Raw genomic sequence first — 17,911 nt, forward strand, 5'->3', positions numbered from 1 at the left:
AGGTCACCGGGTGCTCGTCCCTGCTCGAAACAAGCTCCGACCAATCGGAGCTCAGCTGGCTCCTCCTCTCCATTGCGTTCCCAGGCCCCGGTGATATTCATAACATGTTAATGAGCTTAACCCCGGCCGAGCTGCTTTAATCGCGTGGAGCTCAGCCGCGACCTCCACACACACGCCGTAACATTTGGTAACATGAGTTGATAGATTTCACGAGAATATTAGCATCCATTTTCCTACTGGTCAATACGGAATCAATAAACCAAATGTATGGAAAGCCGGGCCACCATTGCACATGATTGCTTTGGTTTATTTCACCTTACAGGCCAAGACACAACCAATCTTTATGTCATTTTTAATCATTCGCAGACATCTGAGTAGGGCTGAACGATTTGGGGGAGAAGATAGAAGCTCTTGAGTAAGCAAAAAAAGGCATTTTCATTGACCGAGCCATATGGGAGAATCAACATATGAGGTGTTAGATGATTAAATCAATTGTTAGCTTTAATCAATATATAATTACACTGGGCTCTCATCATTGGTACCGATATAAGTACAGTAGGGGAAATCATTGGTTAATGTAGCCATGGATGCTGCTGAGAGCAACATTGTAGATAATACGTCAAGTGTGTGTGTGCGTGCGTGCGTGTGTGCGTGCGTGCGTGGCTGATCTCACAGCTGGAGCCCATTGTGTCGCCAGTGAATGAGGGCCAAGACATACGGAGGGTCATTGTCAAAAAGACATGGTCGCTACATGGATCAATATCAGAATTAATTAGGCAGCCGACCAGTGGCCGTCGATATCTTCTCATAATTAGCGGCATTGGTGGTGGGAGCAGATGTTGGGCAGTGTGACCTCATTAGCACTGGGCCTTAACTTCTAATCAAATTGGACTGCTGTCGGTAAATACAATTCTTTCAGGTTTTGGATCATGCGTGAGCTTTCGTCTTCCATTTTGAATGTATTTCATTTGGTATTGGCAGGCACTGTAAATCTAAATGTGAAAATGTGTTTGTAGTAAAAATGGGTAGATGATCATTGTAATGTTGCATGAAATTGATTTGTTTATTATTGCAATTTATCATTGCTATTTTTCTACATATAATTGAAGAGATAACTTCCACGTAGCTCGTGCACTGTGATATTTGCGAGCTGCAGGAGCACTTCACCCCAGGCCTCTTGTTCCTCGGGTCTTCCGGTACCAGCCCGGTGTGCCGAGAGAACCGTGGTCAAGACCAGCGTGTCAAACTGATCCTGAGTCAGCGGCTGCTTCTTCTGACTCTTCAGCATGTCCACCATCTGTTCCATGGAACTCAGACTTCTGGGTATGTTGTCGTTGATCTGAGAGAGGAAGGCCCGCCCAGACCTCATTGATGCCATCTCCTCATCAAGGAGGACAATGTTATTGTCCTGGTTGAGTTCCACGCCTCCCAGCAAAAACTGCAAGAAGGTATTGTGAAGCAACTTGTTTTAAATGGAACCAGAGTGTTGTGATTTATAGTCACTGAAGACCAGTATAGCAACAGTACCTCGAACATCAGGTTTGCATCAACAACTGACGAGCCAGCTGGACCTTTACCTGCAGAAGGATCTTGAGCAGAAAACACAAAATACTTTGCTAGATTAATTATAAATGAATAAAAAGGTTCGGTGCATGCATGAAGCTTTGCACTTTATATTGTTAAATCGCAGTCACGTTATCACATTGATAATTAAACTACAAGTGTCAGTTAGTTTTGGCGTCCATTTGTCAGCTCAGTCTTAGTCTGCAAAAATAAATCTGTCCAACTCTAACATGCTCCAAGTTACCTTGCAGTGCTCGTTCGAAACACATCCACATGATGACCAGGTGCCAAATTCTTAATTGGATTCTCATCTTCATTCTTCATTTTCCACATGACACTACTGCATCCTTCTCCCTTCTCGCTTGTCTCGTACTGAGTTCAGGCAACTCTGTCAGAATACCACAAATTTTTTTCCTCCCTGGAAAAAGGAATTCAAAGCCAGATGGCCGTAATATGGAACAGCAATATTTTGGATCTTGCTCTTTCTGATCCAAAGTATTTAAATTCTGCAGAAGTAATCAAGGAAGAAGGTTTAACACAGTTAATCGAGGCTAAGAAAACCTGTTGACATTTTACTTGCAAATATAATATATATAATAGAACATATGTAGGGTTTATTTGTATAGCACATTTTACAACAACATCTATCTAATTGCACACTTATGCAACCACATTATTTTAGTTGTTTGGTTTATTTCACGTCGAAAAAAATATTTATAGCTTCCATATAAACCACATCTCCACAAAAGATCTCTACAAAATGTATACACAACCAAAGCAGCAAACGTGTTTGTACATGGCTGTATTATGTTCATGCAATATACTTCTGGCCTGTGAGAGGCAGTAGTGTACGTACGCCGTCCGGTAACACATAGTAGAAGAAGATAATGATCAGCTGACCGTAGCAAAGTTTATTTACTTCCTGTGAGTAATTTCGCTGCTTCTTAATACTAAAGTGGGTGAAGGTGATTGTCCTGTTTGAATATTGACATTCTAAGATATTATTTTGTTGAACAAAAAAATTCTAGGCAAACGTCCATTGACGGATGAATTATTTTCGGCGCTGAGCAGAGAGCTGTGCTAACATGTGCTAACGCGATCTACGCGACACTGGTATATCACATACTAAGCATCAAAATATTGTTGTTTATTATATAGTTCGTCTTTCAGCTTGTGCGTTCATTGTTTTGTGTCAGATTTTGTGCACAGATCTTACCAAAAAAAAGCTAAATAAATCAAAATAAAGCTGAACGTGTTGTATTGGTAATAGTGTCCCCCCTTGTTTTTGTCCAGCCAGGTGAGATGGAGTCTAGTGAGGAGGGGGGCCTCAGTGTCGGGGGCGAGGAGAACTACTTTCAGGGCTACACCTTCACCGACCGCTCCCACTCCAGCCGGGTGGTGAAAAGCATCATGGACTTGTGCCTGGAAGACGGCCTGTTTGCTGACGTCACCGTCACAGTGGACGGCAAAGAATTCCACCTACACCGACTCGTGCTATCGGCGCAGAGCAGTTTCTTCCGCTCCATGTTCACTTCCAACCTCAAAGAGTCCCACAACCGCTGTATCGAACTGAAGGATGTAGGCGCCGCTGTCTTCCAGCTGCTGGTTGACTATATCTACCACGGTACCATTAAACTGAGGGTGGAAGAGCTGCAGGACACTTACGAGATGGCAGATATGTACCAGTTAACGGCCCTTTTTGAAGAATGTTCTCGGTTTCTCTCGCGGACTGTGGAGGTCAAGAATTGTCTGCAGGTGAGTTGGTGTTCCAACTTATCAATCGTTTTAAGTGTTTTATGATAATGTCCTCGTCCAGGTGATGTGGCTTGCAGACAGGCACAGTGACCAGGAGTTGTACACGTCTGCCAAACACTGCGCTAAAATCCACTTGGCCCAACTTCATCTGACTGAGGAATTCCTCAATCTACCCCTCTGTCTGCTCTTAGACATCATCAAAGGTCTGCTTTGTGCATTTTTAGAAACATTAGAGCTCATTTCACAAGTTGAGTGTGTTACGTGATCTTACATTATTTTTTTTACTTTTATAGGAAGACGTCTTCTTGTACTATTAAAATGGTTATGCTTTTTTTTTTTTTTCTTCTAGATGGGGTTCCAAGCTCCCAGAATCCAACTGTGGCCATCGAATCATGGATAAATCACAACAAAGTGGAAAGAGAGGAGTTTGCTTGTATTCTCCAAGAAAATCTGAAGGTCCAATTTTGGCACTGTTCATAAAAATGCTCAACAACACGACCGTTATTAGATTATTGTCTCAAAAATATTCAAGAATACCTTGTCTGAACGAAGACATTATAGCCACACTCTTTCTCACATGTCAAAACATGTCATCTTTGACAGTTGCATTTCAAATATGTGATTTACAAAAGAGAGTTTCAAGAGAGCCGATTTCAACTCCAGCTAATTATTATTATTTTGAAAAGACCTAATATGGGCAAATAATGTCAGTTTCTGAGTTGTTGTTTTTTCTTTGGCTCCAGGAAATCGGTGAAAACGTTCATATTTACCTGATCGGCAAAGAGGACACGAGGACTCACTCCTTGGCCGTGTCGCTTCACTGCGACGAAGACGACGCCATCAGCGTGAGCGGCCAAAACAGCCTGTGTCACCAAATCACCGCCGCCTGTAAGCACGGGGGTGACCTCTACGTGGTGGGCGGCTCCATCCCGCGCCGCATGTGGAAGTGCAACATGCACACCATGGACTGGGAGCGCTGCGCGCCGCTACCTCGGGACCGCCTCCACCACACCATGGTGTCAGTTTCCAGCGAGGACGCCATCTACTCTCTGGGCGGCAAGACGCTGCAGGACACGCTGTCCAACGCTGTCATCTTCTACACAGTGAAGGACAACATGTGGACGGAGACCAGCCAGCTGGACACGGCCGTTTCGGGAGCCGCCGGCGTCAACTTGGGAGGTACCATCTATTTGTTGGGCGGCGAGGAGAACGACATGGACTTTTTCACTAAGCCGTCGCGCCTCATTCAATGTTTTGACACCACGTCCCAGAACTGCCAGATCAAACCGTACATGCTGCCGTTCGCCGGATGCATGCACGCCGCCGTCCATATGGACGTCATCTTCATCGTGGCCGAAGGAGACTCGCTGGTTTGTTACAACCCTTTGCTGGAGAGCTTCACCCGCCTGCGTTTTCCCGAAGCGTGGAGCTGCGTGCCCTCGCTGTGGAAAGTGGCCAGCTGTAACGGCTGCATCTACGTTTTTCGGGACAAGTGTAAGAAAGGCGACGCCAACACGTTAAAGTTCAACCCGGCGACATCCGTCGTCTCCGTTATCAGAGGGCTGAAAATCCTCTTGACAAACTGGCAATTTGTCTTGGCCTAACCTTTCTTCTCTCTCGCTCTGAACGTAACGTACTGTGTGGACAAATGTTGAGGCGGACCTCTTCAATCAGCTTTTGGATCATTGAATATTTTGGTAACTGTTGGGGCAAAGTTCCTTCTCCCAGCATGCACCACTTCACAAACAGGGTCCATAAAGACAAGCTTAGATCATTGGTGGCGAGCCAGGCCTTCCGGTCCACCCGTTACACATTTTCTGATTCTCACCTTTTCATTTCAGCCGTAACAGTGAACACGGCTTCATTTCAGGCCAGCCATACACTTTATTGTATTGAGGGTCGCCTGAAACTTATCCTGGCTCTTTTTAAATGTGTTTTTTATTTTCATATTACTAGCTTTTTGGAGGAGTCATGGAATATCTGGCGACGGCGTAAGCAGTGATGAGTACACTGGTATGTTTATTCTCTCACACACACACACACACACACACACACACGCATGCACTTAGCGTCAAGTATAAATGTTTCACGTATGAACAGTATATTGCGTAAAGAAATGTTTGATCGGCTCTTTAATTGTCAAATATTGATGTGCATCCATATAACAGGTGATGTTTTCTTTTTTTACTTTTCAAACGTGTTTGTCTTTCAAAAGTATTTTTTTTAATGTACCGTGTTTTTGGTCAAATATATTGCTGTAGCAACTTAATGCCACTTTTGCCCAAAATATGCCTGTCTCTGATTGGTTGTTTCTCCAAAATCCTTGAGGTGGATCGCAAGGATCATCACTATCGTCAAGCCAGATTAACAAAAAAAAGTTATTCTCTAAACGACAATCACCCCCTTTTAATGGCCGCACGAGCATGAAGATAGCGAGAGGCGTTTGTCTCCTCGGTGAGCTAAAAGGAACTCGAAGGAGTCAACGCTCCTACTTTGATCCCATTGATGTGCTGCAGGAGGCTGTGCGGCTGAAACCCAAGCCCGCTTACAGACTTTGTGAACTATTCTAAGCGTCAGTTGCTGACGCTGAGATGAGCGCTAGTGTTTTCTGGTAGCATATATGCGCCTCCATAAGGCCCCACGATTCTCCACTTCGGACATCGCCGTCTCACGTGCGAGCTCTGGGAAACCTGGGAAAGACAACTTGCACCTTGCTCTATTGTCTAAGCCGGGGGGGGGGCGGGGGTATATTGTATTGTGTTTGCGATCTCGAGGCAAGTGATGTTAAATGAAAATGGTATTTAGTATGAAGGTGGATCACTAGGAGCTCTGGTGACCTTGGGGCGGCTTGCTGAGGACAGAGCAGAATTCCTGAAGGGGACACATGGTTTGGAGTGACAAGGCCATCTGCTGTAGCGCCAGCACTACGAGGAAGGTGGAGGGGGTTGGACTGAGGGGTGCTGAGAATTCCTTTTGCTCGGGTGCGGAGGGAGTAGATATTCTGGGATATCGCTGCTAGCCCTCGGCTAGGAAACGTGTTTCTTTGGAGTTTTTCAAACAGAAATTCGAAGAAGAACTTTGATACCTTCATGCCTAGGGGGGATTACTGCAGAGTTAAATGGGGAAAATATTCGCCCGGCTCTCGGGTTTATCACGAAGCCGCTGGTGATAATGGTCGTGACTCGGTTGGATCCGGTTTCCTTTCTGTCCCAGCGCAGCCGGAGTTGAGGGATCTGGATGTGTTAGGCCTTCTGGCACCGAGCTCGCGGGGGATCATCTTCAGGGGATCTTCAGTGTTCAGCATGGCGGAGATCTGCTTTCTCGCTACCTCGCCGAAGTCCAATGGCCTAAACAAATGAATATTTTTATGAGGCACCTCAATACAGAGATGGGCCAGGACCAAACCAAGCAACAGATCGAGAAAGGACTGAGGCTGTACCAGTCCAATCAGACCGACAAAGCTTTGCAAGTGTGGACAAAGGTGTTGGAGAAAACTTCGGATCCTGGAGGGAAGTTTCGAGTTTTGGGATGTTTGATCACGGCGCACTCGGAAATGGGAAAATATAAAGACATGCTCAGGGTAAGACTACCCGCCAACAACTAGCGTATGTAAAACATTTACGCTAAATCTAATTGCTGTTCATTTGTCATCGGTGTTACGCAACCAACAATCTGCTCTCACATGACATCATTTCAAGAACGCATGCCTCCGAATATTATCAGCGTGTCATCGGAACGACTCTGCGCACTAATTGCGCATTTCTACGATGCGCGAGATGTTTTTAAATGGTACCGGATCAAAGGTTATATCTTCTTAGCACGACTTCCATGTGTGGCTTGCGCCCAATGCAGAGTAAATAAGTGTACCGCAATCCGATAGTCGGTGTGGGGTGTCTTGTTGACATAATCGGCCTTACTCAAGTGCCGCTCGCTTCTCACCCAACTGAAGAATCATTTTCATGCAATGTTCACATTATTTCATCTCCGCAGTACGCCTTGGATCAAATCGACACGGCTCGAGAAATGGAGGATCCGGATTACCTGACCGAGGGCTACCTGAACTTGGCGCGCAGCAACGAGAAGTTGTGCGACTTTCACAAAACGGTCTCGTATTGTAAGACCTGCTTGAACATGCAGGGCACCACGGTCAGCCTGCAGCTCAATGGGCAGGTGTGTCTCAGCATGGGCAATGCCTTCCTGGGCCTCAGCCACTTCCAACAAGCTCTGGAGAGCTATGAGAAGGCCCTGCGCTACGCGCACAACAATGACGACAAGATGCTGGAGTGCCGTGTCTGCTGCAGTCTGGGAAATATTTACGTCCACCTGAAGGTAACACAAATGACATCGGTCACTCACAAACACATTGATCATGGGTGTCAAACTCAAGGCCCGGGGGCCAGATACGGCCCGCCAGATCATGGTATGACAAATTGTGTATCGACTTCATGTGTCAATACTAAAATTACAAAATTGTCTTCACTTTTAAAAATTAGAAAAATTGTGAGCATTCATTTTTTCACATTTAAATGTTAAATAAATTTAAATCACATTTATTTAAAATATTAGCCGTTTTTACTAGTCTCTGATTTCAAAACTAGTTATTCACCAGTTTATTGTGTAGCCTATACTGTATATATTATAAGGCGTTGACAGTCATAATGGCCCACCCTTGACTTAGATAGCCCATGTTCTTCTATCGTGATGATTTATCTCGTTGACCAACAGGAAACGAGAAAGCAAAATATTGTTATGCAATTTTTTCAGGGAGAATAGCATGTGCATGCTGGCCTCTATTTGGCTTTGTGCATTGTCTCTTTTATAGCGAGGCTAAACAGCAGCCGCAGCCCATTGACATCGGGTGGCACGTGTGACTTGATTGTGCAATCGCAAGCTCCACCGTTGCGTATTTGCAGAGCATGATAACACCGTGGAGCATCCAAACAAACATGACCAACTGTTAGCTCATGCAGTAGTGGGCATTGTTAGTCATGAGGACCCGTTGTGGGAGGGGGGCGTCATGGCGTAGCCTTGACATCAGAGATTTGTAAGAGTAATCCCCCAGCTCCTCGTGGAGGATTGGTTTCAATGGCATTGTGACCATGTGGCATGTGGAGAATGTGCTCGCGGTGTTATTTTATGCACACGTCCCCAGATAAGTGCCCAGTTTGAGCTTCTTTATTTGGACGCTGTCATATTTTGACTCATCCTGAAAATGTCTGCCCGCAGGACTACGAGAAAGCTCTGTTCTTCCCCTGCAAAGCAGCCGAGCTGGTCAACGACTACGGCAAAGGTTGGAGCCTCAAGTATCGAGCCATGAGTCAGTACCACATGTCCGTGGCCTATAGGAAGCTGGAGCGCCTCCCGGACGCCATGGAATGCTGTGAGGTACAGTCAACCTATATTTATACTCTGGGTGTAAAAAAAACAATGTGTATACCTAAGACTCTGGTAAAAGTACTGATTCAACTCCTTTACAATCATTCACTGCCATTGACGGCTAAAGACGTCCAAGTTTCATTTTTAACCGAGCTGGCTGTTAAAAGTCCCTGTAAAGTGAGTTCGGAGATTTGTTTCTAAATACATAATACGTGTTTGAAGAAAACTGTCAGGACGGTTATCAAATAAAATTGTGACGTGCAGTTAGCTAGCTCGGTATGTTTCACCCTGAAAATTCATCTTTCTTCCGGATAGGCTGCATAAGAGCGCCTCATTCTGCCGCGAGTGTACGCACATTACATAGAGAGAAATGAGAGAGCAAGGAAGGGGTATTTTTTTTGGTTGCAAAAGTCCGACTTGACATCCAGGGCTTCTTCTGGTGCAGCCATTTTAGAGCGCCTCGTTGTCAGCAATGACAGACGAGTGAGAAAAGGAGTTCAAGTTTGTCAGATTTGTTAACAACTTGTTTTCACTTTGCAAAGCCTTTGCATTTACAAAAGTATTCTTTGTACCACTACTGCTTATGGTAAATATTTCACAAGTGAGGTCTTTGGCCTTCCTGATGTCAAATCCATTGATACAGTACACGCTCGCTTGCTGACAGGTGTGAGTAGCAGTTGTTGTCTTGTACTAGACCTTAGACCTTCACCAAAATATGCCCACAGAGGTTTAAAGTGTTAATGAAGAGGAGGGCCTTTAGTCTCCTCTGCTCTCTGTTCTAATTATGTGCTGTGGAAGGGGGCAGGGAATAACTTGATGTCATTGACTTTGTGTCGAGGAACAAAATAGCAAGATTCTTTCCAGATTGATTACACTCACCAAACGTGTTTAGCCAAATAATTTACACATCCGGTTATATTTAGAATGGAGGGCGAGAGCTCAAAAATATCTCACAAGTCATCTTTTGCCCCTCTTGTTCCCAGATAATTTATTTTCATATGGTGCCATTTTTAATTTTCATTCTCCGCTCACTCCAATTTTTTCCTTCCGAAGGAATCAATGAAAATTGCTCTGCAGCACGGCGACCGTCCTCTGCAGGCTCTGTGTTTGCTGAACTTTGCAGACATACACCGTTATCGGCGTGACTGTGATGTAAGTCGCCATCACTTGAGTTCCCTGATTTTCTTGTGTCAGTCAAATGAGCTTTGATTGGAACCATTTGAACTTCTTGTCTCTTTCAGAAAGCATTCCCTCGTTACGAGTCGGCGTTGGGTATCATGACTGAGATTGGGAATCGACTTGGGCAAGCTCATGTGCAGCTGGCAGTGGCCAAGTGTTGGCTTCTGGTGAAGGAATATATTAAGGTACCCCAATTAGAACATGTTTTTAGTTAAAGAGCCGTGGCTAATTAGCGCTAGAAAGCTAACGTCTCATATATAGACTGACTGGACACAACATTAGGTATACCTGTATCAACTGATGTGTTTGTGTATTTGATATATTATTTATCATCCAGGCTCTGGATTCTCTGGAACGAGCTCAGGCCCTGGCAGATGGAATGGGAAACAAGGTTTGTGATGTTCCTCGCCATCAACGTAAAATCGTGCAAATTCTACCGATGACCTCGCTGTGTTTGCGCTTGAAGCTGTGCACGCTGAAGGCCCATTGCCTGAGGGAGGGCATCTACAGGAGTCAGGGCAGACAGGAGGAGCTGCGTGAACAGGTGGTGAAGTTCCTGCAGTGCGTGGAGGAGCTGGAGCTCTACTGCGGCATGTGTGGCGAGTCCATCGGGGACAGGGACCAAAAGCTGCAGGCCTTGCCCTGTTCCCACATTTTCCACTACAAGTGAGTGTTGTTTAGTTAGTATGTGGTATTGTAGTTTTATTTTGGTTTTACAAATTCTGTTTCAGAGTTTCAATCAGGTTTTAGAGCATGTTTGTTAATTTAATTTAATTTTTTTAAAACAAAGCTTTAGTTTTAGCATTAGTTTTAGTTTTTTTAATACATGTCAAGAGAATTTTCAAAAATATATACTAAAATTCTCAAATTTTAAATAGAGAAATAAAAACATTTCAAATCAGCTCCAAAAAGTTTTGTGTGAAATTAATTGACAAAGATAACAACAGAAAAAAACGTTTTTAAAATTTTATTTAATTTACAAAAAAAGGTTTTTCAATTGTACATGAAGTAATTTCCCTCATTTTTGTTAACTAATAACCTTGGTGGTCTTCCAGGTGTCTGCAGACTAACGGGACAAAAGGCTGTCCCAAGTGTTTCAAAAACTCCATGAAGCCAGGATTCGTGTGATTTTTTTTTTTTTTTCCCCGCTACCTTCAACCTACGGATCTCCAAACACGGTGCGTTGACGCCTCACGTGCTGCCGAGCGCTCGTGACAGAAGCGGGCAGCCTCGGCGAAGAGATGACTATCTTTGGTCTAATTCGTGGCCCTACGCTGAGGGACGCTGAACGGAAGCCGGGCGCCCCACTCTGAGGACTCACTCGTCTTCTTTACTGACATCACTTTGGAAGTGACTGAAGAGAACGATGTAGGTAAAACGTCCGTTTGCCACTTTTGAATAGAGGCTGCAGTATTTGGCCTTTGGTTGCAGAGTGAGAAGAAGTAGCAAAGGACTTGTACAATAAGGTTAAGAACATTTCTTGCATCATGAATATTCTATTCAGCTGTTATTGAATTCTCCACGTGATATTTTATTACTGTACATACCGTAAACTTTAGGGGAGAAGTGTCTTGCAAAAAACTTAATGAGACTATCATGTCTTTACAAAAACATGTTTATGGAGCTGTTTTCTCCTTGAATTTAAGGAGCCGGATCAACGCACATTGTGTTCTTCATAGAAATTCCTTTTTCCGTTCATATCTCGAACTTTAGTAGCGAAGGACACGGATTGCCGAACAGGGAATCTTGTCGTTGCTTTTTTTTGGGGAACTAGGGATTAATTGGTCATTTAAAAAAAAAATAAGATGGGAAGAATGGCAGTGAGCTTTTGTAGAATTGAGAAGTCTGCATGTCCGATGTTGCATGTTTCATTGACTATAGAATGCCAAACACGGATTAATCCAAATCTAGTCATGTATCTACTCGAGTATATAATTTAATAATTCTATTTAGCGGTAACCATGTGTTTGTTACATTTATTTTGTTAAACATTTTAGAAGTGTCAAAATGTGATATTATCTTTATAAAGGGAGAATACTTATACAGCTACATATTTTATTGGCTCTTTTAGATTGCACTGGTGTACCTAATTTTGTGATCAGTGATTGTATTTTTCTTGACTAAGATATGTTTAAATTTGACATTGATTTGGTATTTAAACGTGAAATGCGGTCACATTTCACAGTGAAAAAAAAGTTTTAGAGATAAAAGTAAAACAGGACAATTTTTTTCTTTAAAGGTGTATTTCCCCAATGCTGACAAGAATAAACTACCTCTCATGGTTCACACATCCAGACTGAATAATGATGGATTTTGGTGTCCTGTAGCTTGCAAGAAGATGGGAGATACTCGTCGAAGCTGACTTTATACATGATATTAAAATAACTTGGCAAACTTAAGGCTACAAGAAGAAAATGAAGAGTAGGAAGTGAATAGCTTTATTGTAGTTGCACGTCCGCAGTTGTCGCTGTGATCCTCCATCTTAGATTTGTCTTTGCGACACAATGTTGCTTGCCTCTCTATTTTGTGTTTTAACGTGGGTGAATGTACCCTCTTGTTCAATGTATTGTATTTTGTTTACAGAATAAATTGGGGGACAAAACAAAAATATTTTTCGGCAGGCCTGGCACAGCTTTATTCCACAATCATCAACCATCCTTCTCTTTGTTTTTTGTTTTCCTCTGAGTTGCCATATCTTTGAGTTTCGAGTCCAGTTTCCTGTGTAGATGCACTTTCTTAGTGGGGTCCATGGATTTGTCTTTTGTTCCGCTGCCGGCGTACAGAACACCCTCCTTGCTAATCCTGATTCGAGCGTGAGTCTTGGCTTTATCGCCACAGCCGTGCACCTAAAATGATAAACATTTTTAGACTTGAACAAATGACGGTTTAAGAAACATGATTCCCAACCATGTGCTCTGAGCGCTCATCAGCTGTGCAAGGGGAAATTATCCTATTGCACTTGATTGCTTCAAATATTATTTAATTACAATTATTTGTTGGATATCATAATTTGCTTCAAATGTTATTTAATTATTACAATTATTTGTTGAATATCATAATTTGCCTTAAAAAGCATATTTGACCAGCCTTAATCATTTTGGCCGAAAATATCAAACTTATGGTTTGATGAAACAAGAATTATGTAATCGCACAAGCTTTTCAAGCAAATTTAAAATAATAAAAAGTCTACTTGTCAAGTTTAGATTTTTCCCGCCGCCTTACCTCTGGTATGTGGTGACTGAGGCAATATTGCCTGTTGCAGAAAAGGCAAAGCTGTCCAAGAGTTAGCACTGAGGCTTTACACTTGACAAAACTGCACACGCTGTCTGCCTTCACCACGGCGCGGATGAGGGTGTCAAAGTCATCATCCGGTGAAGCGGCCGCCGCTATTTCACAGGCGCCGGCTTTGGTCGGCTTCTTTCCTGGGAGAGGAAAACTCAGTTAGCACAAGTTCAGCAAAGACGTTTTCATTGCTAACCTTTAGCAGGGGCGGACTTCTTTGTAGCAACTGAGATTTTCTGCTGCTTCTTTTGTTGAGCATTTTCTTCCCTTTTCTGCTGTTCCCTCCTCATTCGCTCAATATGTAAACTTTTTAAATCCAACGCAGATTCACGTGTTGATTCCTTCGGGGGGTGTTGAGGAGTGGCCTGCTCCTGGGAAGCGACTGTTGCCTCACTCTCTTCTTTTTCCTCCACCTTTGGTGCTGTTGGGCTGGAGATGGTGATACACCTTTCTTTGCCCTCGCCTTTACTCTGGTGTGTGAGGCCCAGCTCTTCGGCAATCTGGTGTACCAGCAGTCGGTCGTGAGAGTTGAACAACGGCGGGAACTCGAGTTCACTCTTACTGAGGTTCTTCAGAAAGTTCTCCATCATTTCTCGAATTTCACCTTGTCGTTTTTTCTTCTGTTCCTCCTCAGCGGGCGTTGGTGTGCACGGCTTGATGGGATTGTTGCGTTTAGTTGCGTTTGTATTACTTCCATTTGATTTCTTCGGAACCGCTTTGGCTTTCTTTCCCTCGGCCTTCTGTGTCGTCGAAGTGTCAGACTTTGTGTCTTTGTGGTCACGGATGTAATTCTGCGGGACAATGTCTTGTAGGTATTCAAATGCTGTTCGGACCTCGCCGTACTCTGTGACGTGATGGACCAGCGTCTTGAGGAAAGCGTGGTTCTGAACTGTCTGGGTGTCACACACGATGGCCACGTGACGTCTCGCACGTGTGACGGCCACGTTTATCCTTCTGTCCTCCGCCAGAAATCCGACTTCACCTGCATTCAGGAAGTACGAACATTGTCCAAATCGATTTCAGGTAGCAAATATGCTGCCATGTGACCGCCACCTAACACAAAAAGGTACCTTTTCGATTGGATCGGACTAAAGACAAAACCACAGCTTCTTTCTCTCTGCCTTGAAAACCATCCACTGACTTGATTTCCAGCTCTGGATGCCTTGCAGAAAGTTTCTGACGCAGAAGGTGAACCTTCACAGAGGTGCAAAAAGTTAAAACTATTATCAGGTGTTAAAAAGTAAACGCCCTGGCCAAAATATTTGCTAAACCCTCACAATCTGATGGGAACCAAAATACAAGATGAACAGACAAAAGTCCAATTCCGATTATTATGAATAAAGCTTCCCACTTTAACAACTTACTTGTAAATTGTACGGCGCAATTACGGCGATGTCTTTGGCATTCACCCCAGCTTCAGTCAACGCTTTAATGTGCAGCGCTACGATGTCAACCTCACCTAGGAAAAATAAAATCATGTTAAAAGATCAAGCTCACAGTAATTGTTATGGCTATTTTCTTTTAAATCTGATATTTATTGTAAATAAATTACAGTGTTAAGTCAAATGAAGTAAAAAGGTCTTAACCTTGGTTGCCTTTGGATTGCTCATCTGCCACCTCCATTTCCGTCAGACCGCAGCTGGCAGTGTCGATGAGAAAAAGAGGTGTGCTGGTTTCTTCCACACAGGTGACTCCAGGTAGATCTCTGTGCGAGACATTTAGTACAGTCGTTATTTCCATTTATTTATTTCCTTACCGAGTTGATCCTCACTTTAACAAATGTGCCTCCACTGAGCTGTGTGCCGTCAGTCTTCCTTGGTACATCTCTTTGGAGGCCCATTCCATGATGGCACCGTTCATGCGGTACTGGACTGTTAGCATACGCACAACTGAGTCTCCATACATCTGGATGAGTCGCTCCATTAGACTGAGGGACAAGCCTTTTGCAGCTGCCCTGAAGGAACCAAGAGGTAAGGAATGAGAATCTAACTCTACGATAGGACAAAATGTCCAATAGTGGAAGAAAAGTGTTTACCTGTGTGATTTGATGGTAGCTGGTAACTGCTTGTAGTCTCCTGACAGAATGCACTTGCGCGCTCGAAGCAGAGCAATCCAGCAGCTGCTCTCCAGCGACTGGGCGCACTCGTCAATCACTGCCCAGTCAAAATGATCGGCCGGCAGGAACTTCAGTGGCCCATCATCACACGCACCTGCAGATGAGCGGACCCTGGTCACTATCACGATGATTCTCAGGTGACATTTTCCATCTGGCTACTTGACCAACCTGTGTTGGTTGATAACACAACGTCGGCGCTTTTCAGAATCTGGACCATGGCCGTGGCTTCCCTGGTTTTCAGCTCCTTTCTCAGTTCACCTATTTCTCTCCTGAGGTTGCCCCGCTCTCCTTTTTCACTCTTCTTCTTCATTCCCATCTGAGAGGATTACACATAAAGTTCAAGGTGTCAAAAAATAATCGGCAACTAATTGATTAGCAAATTAATCTCATTTGGTTGTGTCCCCACATACTTACAAAAGCTTTGTCAATGTCTTTGCGTATATCAGCGATAATGTTGGCGTTGTCACTCTTGGCGAGGATGGCATCCAGCGAATGCTTTTGTATAGACTCCAGCAGTCTGGCAGGGTGACCAAGCCTCAGAACTTTAGCCTTGCACCGGGCTAATCTCTCTACTAAATTGTCCACCGCCACATTCGAAGGGGCACAGCATAAAACCTGCACAAAAAGTAGATTACAGCTCAAGTGAGTTGCTTTAGTTTAATAAAACTGTAAAAAGTTTCTTGTTGCACCTTTTGGCCTTGTTTGACAGCTTGCAGAATGACCTCCACTACTGTAGTGGTTTTCCCAGTTCCTGGAGGTCCGTGAATCACTGCCAGTTCTCGCTGAGATAAAGCAAACGTCACTGCTTCTCTTTGGGAATCATCCAAGTTTGAGTTAAAGAATTTATCTTCATCTTATAGAAAACAACAGCAAAAAAAAACATTAGACACAACTTTTAGTTTGATGCAGTGCATTTCTCCACCACTACAAACCACAAGGTAAGAAATATTTTGATACAGCTCTTGTATTGGATCTCATTGTGTAAGCTGTCAATATTGTGCCATTCATACACTTGTCATTTGTGTAACTAAAATTTTATAGACAAGGACAACATGCGTACGTCTCAAAATAAGTACATGCGTACGTCTCAAAATAAGTCTCTTCTCACTTACGTGGCTGGGAATGAGAAGAAGGTTTAGCTTCTCCAAAGAGAACATTGATCAGATTTGCAGATGGTCCACTGTTGTATCCATTTAACGTATTTAAAGCCCTGCCAGCATAAACACAGAAAAACAAAAATTTCATATATGACACAACTATACAATTGTCAATTTAAATACACATTAAAAAAATGCACTCCATACCTTTTCATTCGTTTATAAGTTACATCATTTGCCAACTTTAAGAGACTGTATGGACCCTCAGTATCAAAACTGAGCCCATCCTTTGAATCATCAAAAGCCACGCTTATGGAGGTCTGGCTGACCCGTGTCACAATGCCTGTGCTGATCTGAGACGTCTCATTGATTCCACTGGAGTCATACAAACCAACAATATCCCCTGTGGCAAAGAGTACACCATTTACAACCAGAGTTGCAAAATCACAGACATAAAGCAATTTTCTTCTTCTAACTTACCAGGTCCAAAGCTATTGCTCGGAAGAGATGAGAGGCCAAGATGCTTTCTTGGCTCAAGGACGAGAACGGTTCGACCGTACAGGCCTGTGGACTGACTTGCAACGTGAAGTTTTAGTAGACACACTCCTTTGTTTTGAAGCTCCTTGAGTGAGATGTTCTCCTTCCATGCCCTGTCGGCAAAGCAATCCATCCATTTTCTATTGTACTTATCTTATGGTTGAAGGTAAGTTGGAGTTTATTTCTACTAACTTTGGGAAAAAAGGCTGGGTATACTTTTGATTGGTTGCTAGTCAATTGCAGAAAATGACAACTATTCACATTTACACCTAATGCTGTAGGCATGTGCGAGGAAGCCGGAGAAAACCCAATGCAAGTACGGTGAGATACTCAACAAACGGAATATTTACAGAAACAAATGATAAAAGTAACTACAAATTTCAAAGTAAGGGTGCTGTGTTTGAGATATTTTGATAATTGTTTTCATTAAGTTCTCTTCACAAACCTGGTTTCCTCTATTTCAGCTTCCCTCTCTTCTTGGAGAAGTTCCAGTGTCTTTGAAACGAATTTTTCCACTGCCATTTCTTCCTAAAATAATAATTTTTATTATTATAAAAAAAATCAAAAACACTTATCAACATGATGCACTGGATACTAAATAAGCTAAAACATCTGCGCGATGATATGTAAGGTCACTTTCATTTATTTATAAGAACCACTAAAATACACTGTGCGCAATGTTGACAGGTTAGCTCACCCACCGTGCTAACAGCACGTTCACAACATTCCCTGCGCGATCAAAATACGCACTCACCCCTGACAGCTAGAAATAAGTATCCGCAACGATCATGAAAAAGGCGACGGGAAAAGAAAACTATAAATATTTCAGAGTTTCAGGCATGAAACCACATTTTGTTGTTGAATAATACAGCCGGCTGTTAGCTTGTAGCATGCTAGCACCTGTCAAACTTCCGGTCCAAGCCTGAGCTTCCTGTCGCTCCACGAACGAATCAATTTATATAACTCCTGTTGACCATTTTGAACGTCTAAAGACTAAAACCTACTA

At 43.4% G+C, this 17,911-nt stretch overlaps 4 protein-coding genes and 1 long non-coding RNA gene across 17 annotated transcripts; 2 read left to right on the plus strand and 3 right to left on the minus strand.

Moving 5' to 3' along the window:
• Positions 1 to 286: 286 nt before the first annotated feature.
• Positions 287 to 1,972, minus strand: LOC119124403 (protein FAM180A). Of its 2 annotated transcripts, none has more exons than XM_037254345.1 (3): positions 1,808 to 1,972; positions 1,528 to 1,589; positions 287 to 1,438 (listed from the first exon to the last, which is right to left on the minus strand). In XM_037254345.1, the coding sequence occupies exons 1-3, from the start codon at positions 1,878 to 1,880 to the stop codon at positions 1,094 to 1,096; spliced, it is 480 nt and encodes a 159-aa protein (XP_037110240.1). In that variant the 5' UTR covers positions 1,881 to 1,972; the 3' UTR covers positions 287 to 1,093. The 2 variants fall into 2 exon arrangements, with proteins under 2 accessions (XP_037110240.1, XP_037110238.1); XM_037254343.1 differs by having other exon boundaries at positions 1,528 to 1,604; positions 1,808 to 1,962.
• A 439-nt stretch (positions 1,973 to 2,411) lies between these two features.
• Positions 2,412 to 5,587, plus strand: kbtbd4 (kelch repeat and BTB (POZ) domain containing 4). 8 transcript variants are annotated; one of them, XM_037254456.1, is made up of 7 exons: positions 2,414 to 2,487; positions 2,592 to 2,676; positions 2,861 to 3,318; positions 3,380 to 3,521; positions 3,668 to 3,774; positions 4,062 to 4,206; positions 4,342 to 5,587. In XM_037254456.1, exons 3-7 carry the CDS (start codon positions 2,866 to 2,868, stop codon positions 4,920 to 4,922), a joined length of 1,428 nt encoding a protein of 475 aa, XP_037110351.1. In that variant the 5' UTR covers positions 2,414 to 2,487; positions 2,592 to 2,676; positions 2,861 to 2,865; the 3' UTR covers positions 4,923 to 5,587. The 8 variants fall into 8 exon arrangements, with proteins under 8 accessions (XP_037110344.1, XP_037110351.1, XP_037110342.1 ...); XM_037254447.1 differs by having other exon boundaries at positions 4,062 to 5,587; XM_037254449.1 differs by lacking the exon at positions 2,592 to 2,676 and having other exon boundaries at positions 2,412 to 2,487; positions 4,062 to 5,587.
• On the minus strand, positions 5,265 to 7,284 carry LOC119124454. The gene is made up of 2 exons (XR_005098278.1): positions 7,112 to 7,284; positions 5,265 to 6,665 (listed from the first exon to the last, which is right to left on the minus strand). It is a non-coding gene; the product is annotated as an uncharacterized LOC119124454 (long non-coding RNA).
• rapsn (receptor-associated protein of the synapse, 43kD) lies at positions 6,641 to 11,711 on the plus strand. Of its 2 annotated transcripts, XM_037254458.1 has the most exons (8): positions 6,641 to 6,898; positions 7,309 to 7,647; positions 8,545 to 8,703; positions 9,748 to 9,846; positions 9,936 to 10,058; positions 10,211 to 10,264; positions 10,340 to 10,539; positions 10,929 to 11,711. In XM_037254458.1, exons 1-8 carry the CDS (start codon positions 6,674 to 6,676, stop codon positions 10,999 to 11,001), a joined length of 1,272 nt encoding a protein of 423 aa, XP_037110353.1. In that variant the 5' UTR covers positions 6,641 to 6,673; the 3' UTR covers positions 11,002 to 11,711. The 2 variants fall into 2 exon arrangements, with proteins under 2 accessions (XP_037110353.1, XP_037110352.1); XM_037254457.1 differs by having other exon boundaries at positions 10,211 to 10,539.
• A 584-nt stretch (positions 11,712 to 12,295) lies between these two features.
• Positions 12,296 to 17,844, minus strand: ighmbp2 (immunoglobulin mu DNA binding protein 2). Of its 4 annotated transcripts, none has more exons than XM_037254445.1 (16): positions 17,660 to 17,844; positions 17,351 to 17,429; positions 16,849 to 17,018; positions 16,576 to 16,771; positions 16,384 to 16,481; positions 15,961 to 16,124; positions 15,686 to 15,886; positions 15,440 to 15,587; positions 15,191 to 15,365; positions 14,927 to 15,109; positions 14,742 to 14,860; positions 14,520 to 14,614; positions 14,226 to 14,349; positions 13,352 to 14,137; positions 13,096 to 13,295; positions 12,296 to 12,719 (listed from the first exon to the last, which is right to left on the minus strand). In XM_037254445.1, the coding sequence occupies exons 2-16, from the start codon at positions 17,425 to 17,427 to the stop codon at positions 12,522 to 12,524; spliced, it is 2,934 nt and encodes a 977-aa protein (XP_037110340.1). In that variant the 5' UTR covers positions 17,428 to 17,429; positions 17,660 to 17,844; the 3' UTR covers positions 12,296 to 12,521. The 4 variants fall into 4 exon arrangements, with proteins under 4 accessions (XP_037110340.1, XP_037110338.1, XP_037110339.1 ...); XM_037254443.1 differs by having other exon boundaries at positions 17,351 to 17,433; XM_037254444.1 differs by having other exon boundaries at positions 17,351 to 17,433; positions 17,603 to 17,844.
• Between the last annotated feature and the right edge of the window lie 67 nt (positions 17,845 to 17,911).

This window comes from Syngnathus acus, chromosome 6 (assembly GCF_901709675.1).
Source record: "Syngnathus acus chromosome 6, fSynAcu1.2, whole genome shotgun sequence".
Taxonomy (NCBI): domain Eukaryota; kingdom Metazoa; phylum Chordata; class Actinopteri; order Syngnathiformes; family Syngnathidae; genus Syngnathus; species Syngnathus acus.

Bases quoted from the DNA above. Each gene is read 5' to 3' on its own strand.
- kbtbd4 (XM_037254449.1), top strand. From the start codon at position 2,866: ATGGAGTCTAGTGAGGAGGGGGGCCTCAGTGTCGGGGGCGAGGAGAAC. The intron at 3,522-3,667 runs GTCTGCTTTGTG...TTTTTCTTCTAG, and splicing joins GCTCTTAGACATCATCAAAG to ATGGGGTTCCAAGCTCCCAG. The intron at 3,775-4,061 runs GTCCAATTTTGG...CTTTGGCTCCAG, and splicing joins TTCTCCAAGAAAATCTGAAG to GAAATCGGTGAAAACGTTCA.
- rapsn (XM_037254457.1), top strand. From the start codon at position 6,674: ATGAATATTTTTATGAGGCACCTCAATACAGAGATGGGCCAGGACCAA. The intron at 7,648-8,544 runs GTAACACAAATG...GTCTGCCCGCAG, and splicing joins ATATTTACGTCCACCTGAAG to GACTACGAGAAAGCTCTGTT. The intron at 8,704-9,747 runs GTACAGTCAACC...TTCCTTCCGAAG, and splicing joins ACGCCATGGAATGCTGTGAG to GAATCAATGAAAATTGCTCT.
- LOC119124403 (XM_037254343.1), bottom strand. From the start codon at position 1,880: ATGAAGATGAGAATCCAATTAAGAATTTGGCACCTGGTCATCATGTGG. The intron at 1,605-1,807 runs GTAACTTGGAGC...CAAAGTATTTTG, and splicing joins TTTCGAACGAGCACTGCAAG to TGTTTTCTGCTCAAGATCCT. The intron at 1,439-1,527 runs GTACTGTTGCTA...ACCTTCTTGCAG, and splicing joins ATGCAAACCTGATGTTCGAG to TTTTTGCTGGGAGGCGTGGA.
- ighmbp2 (XM_037254445.1), bottom strand. From the start codon at position 17,427: ATGGCAGTGGAAAAATTCGTTTCAAAGACACTGGAACTTCTCCAAGAA. The intron at 13,296-13,351 runs GTTAGCAATGAA...TTCCTCTCCCAG, and splicing joins GAAGTCCGCCCCTGCTAAAG to GAAAGAAGCCGACCAAAGCC. The intron at 12,720-13,095 runs GTAAGGCGGCGG...TTATCATTTTAG, and splicing joins TCAGTCACCACATACCAGAG to GTGCACGGCTGTGGCGATAA.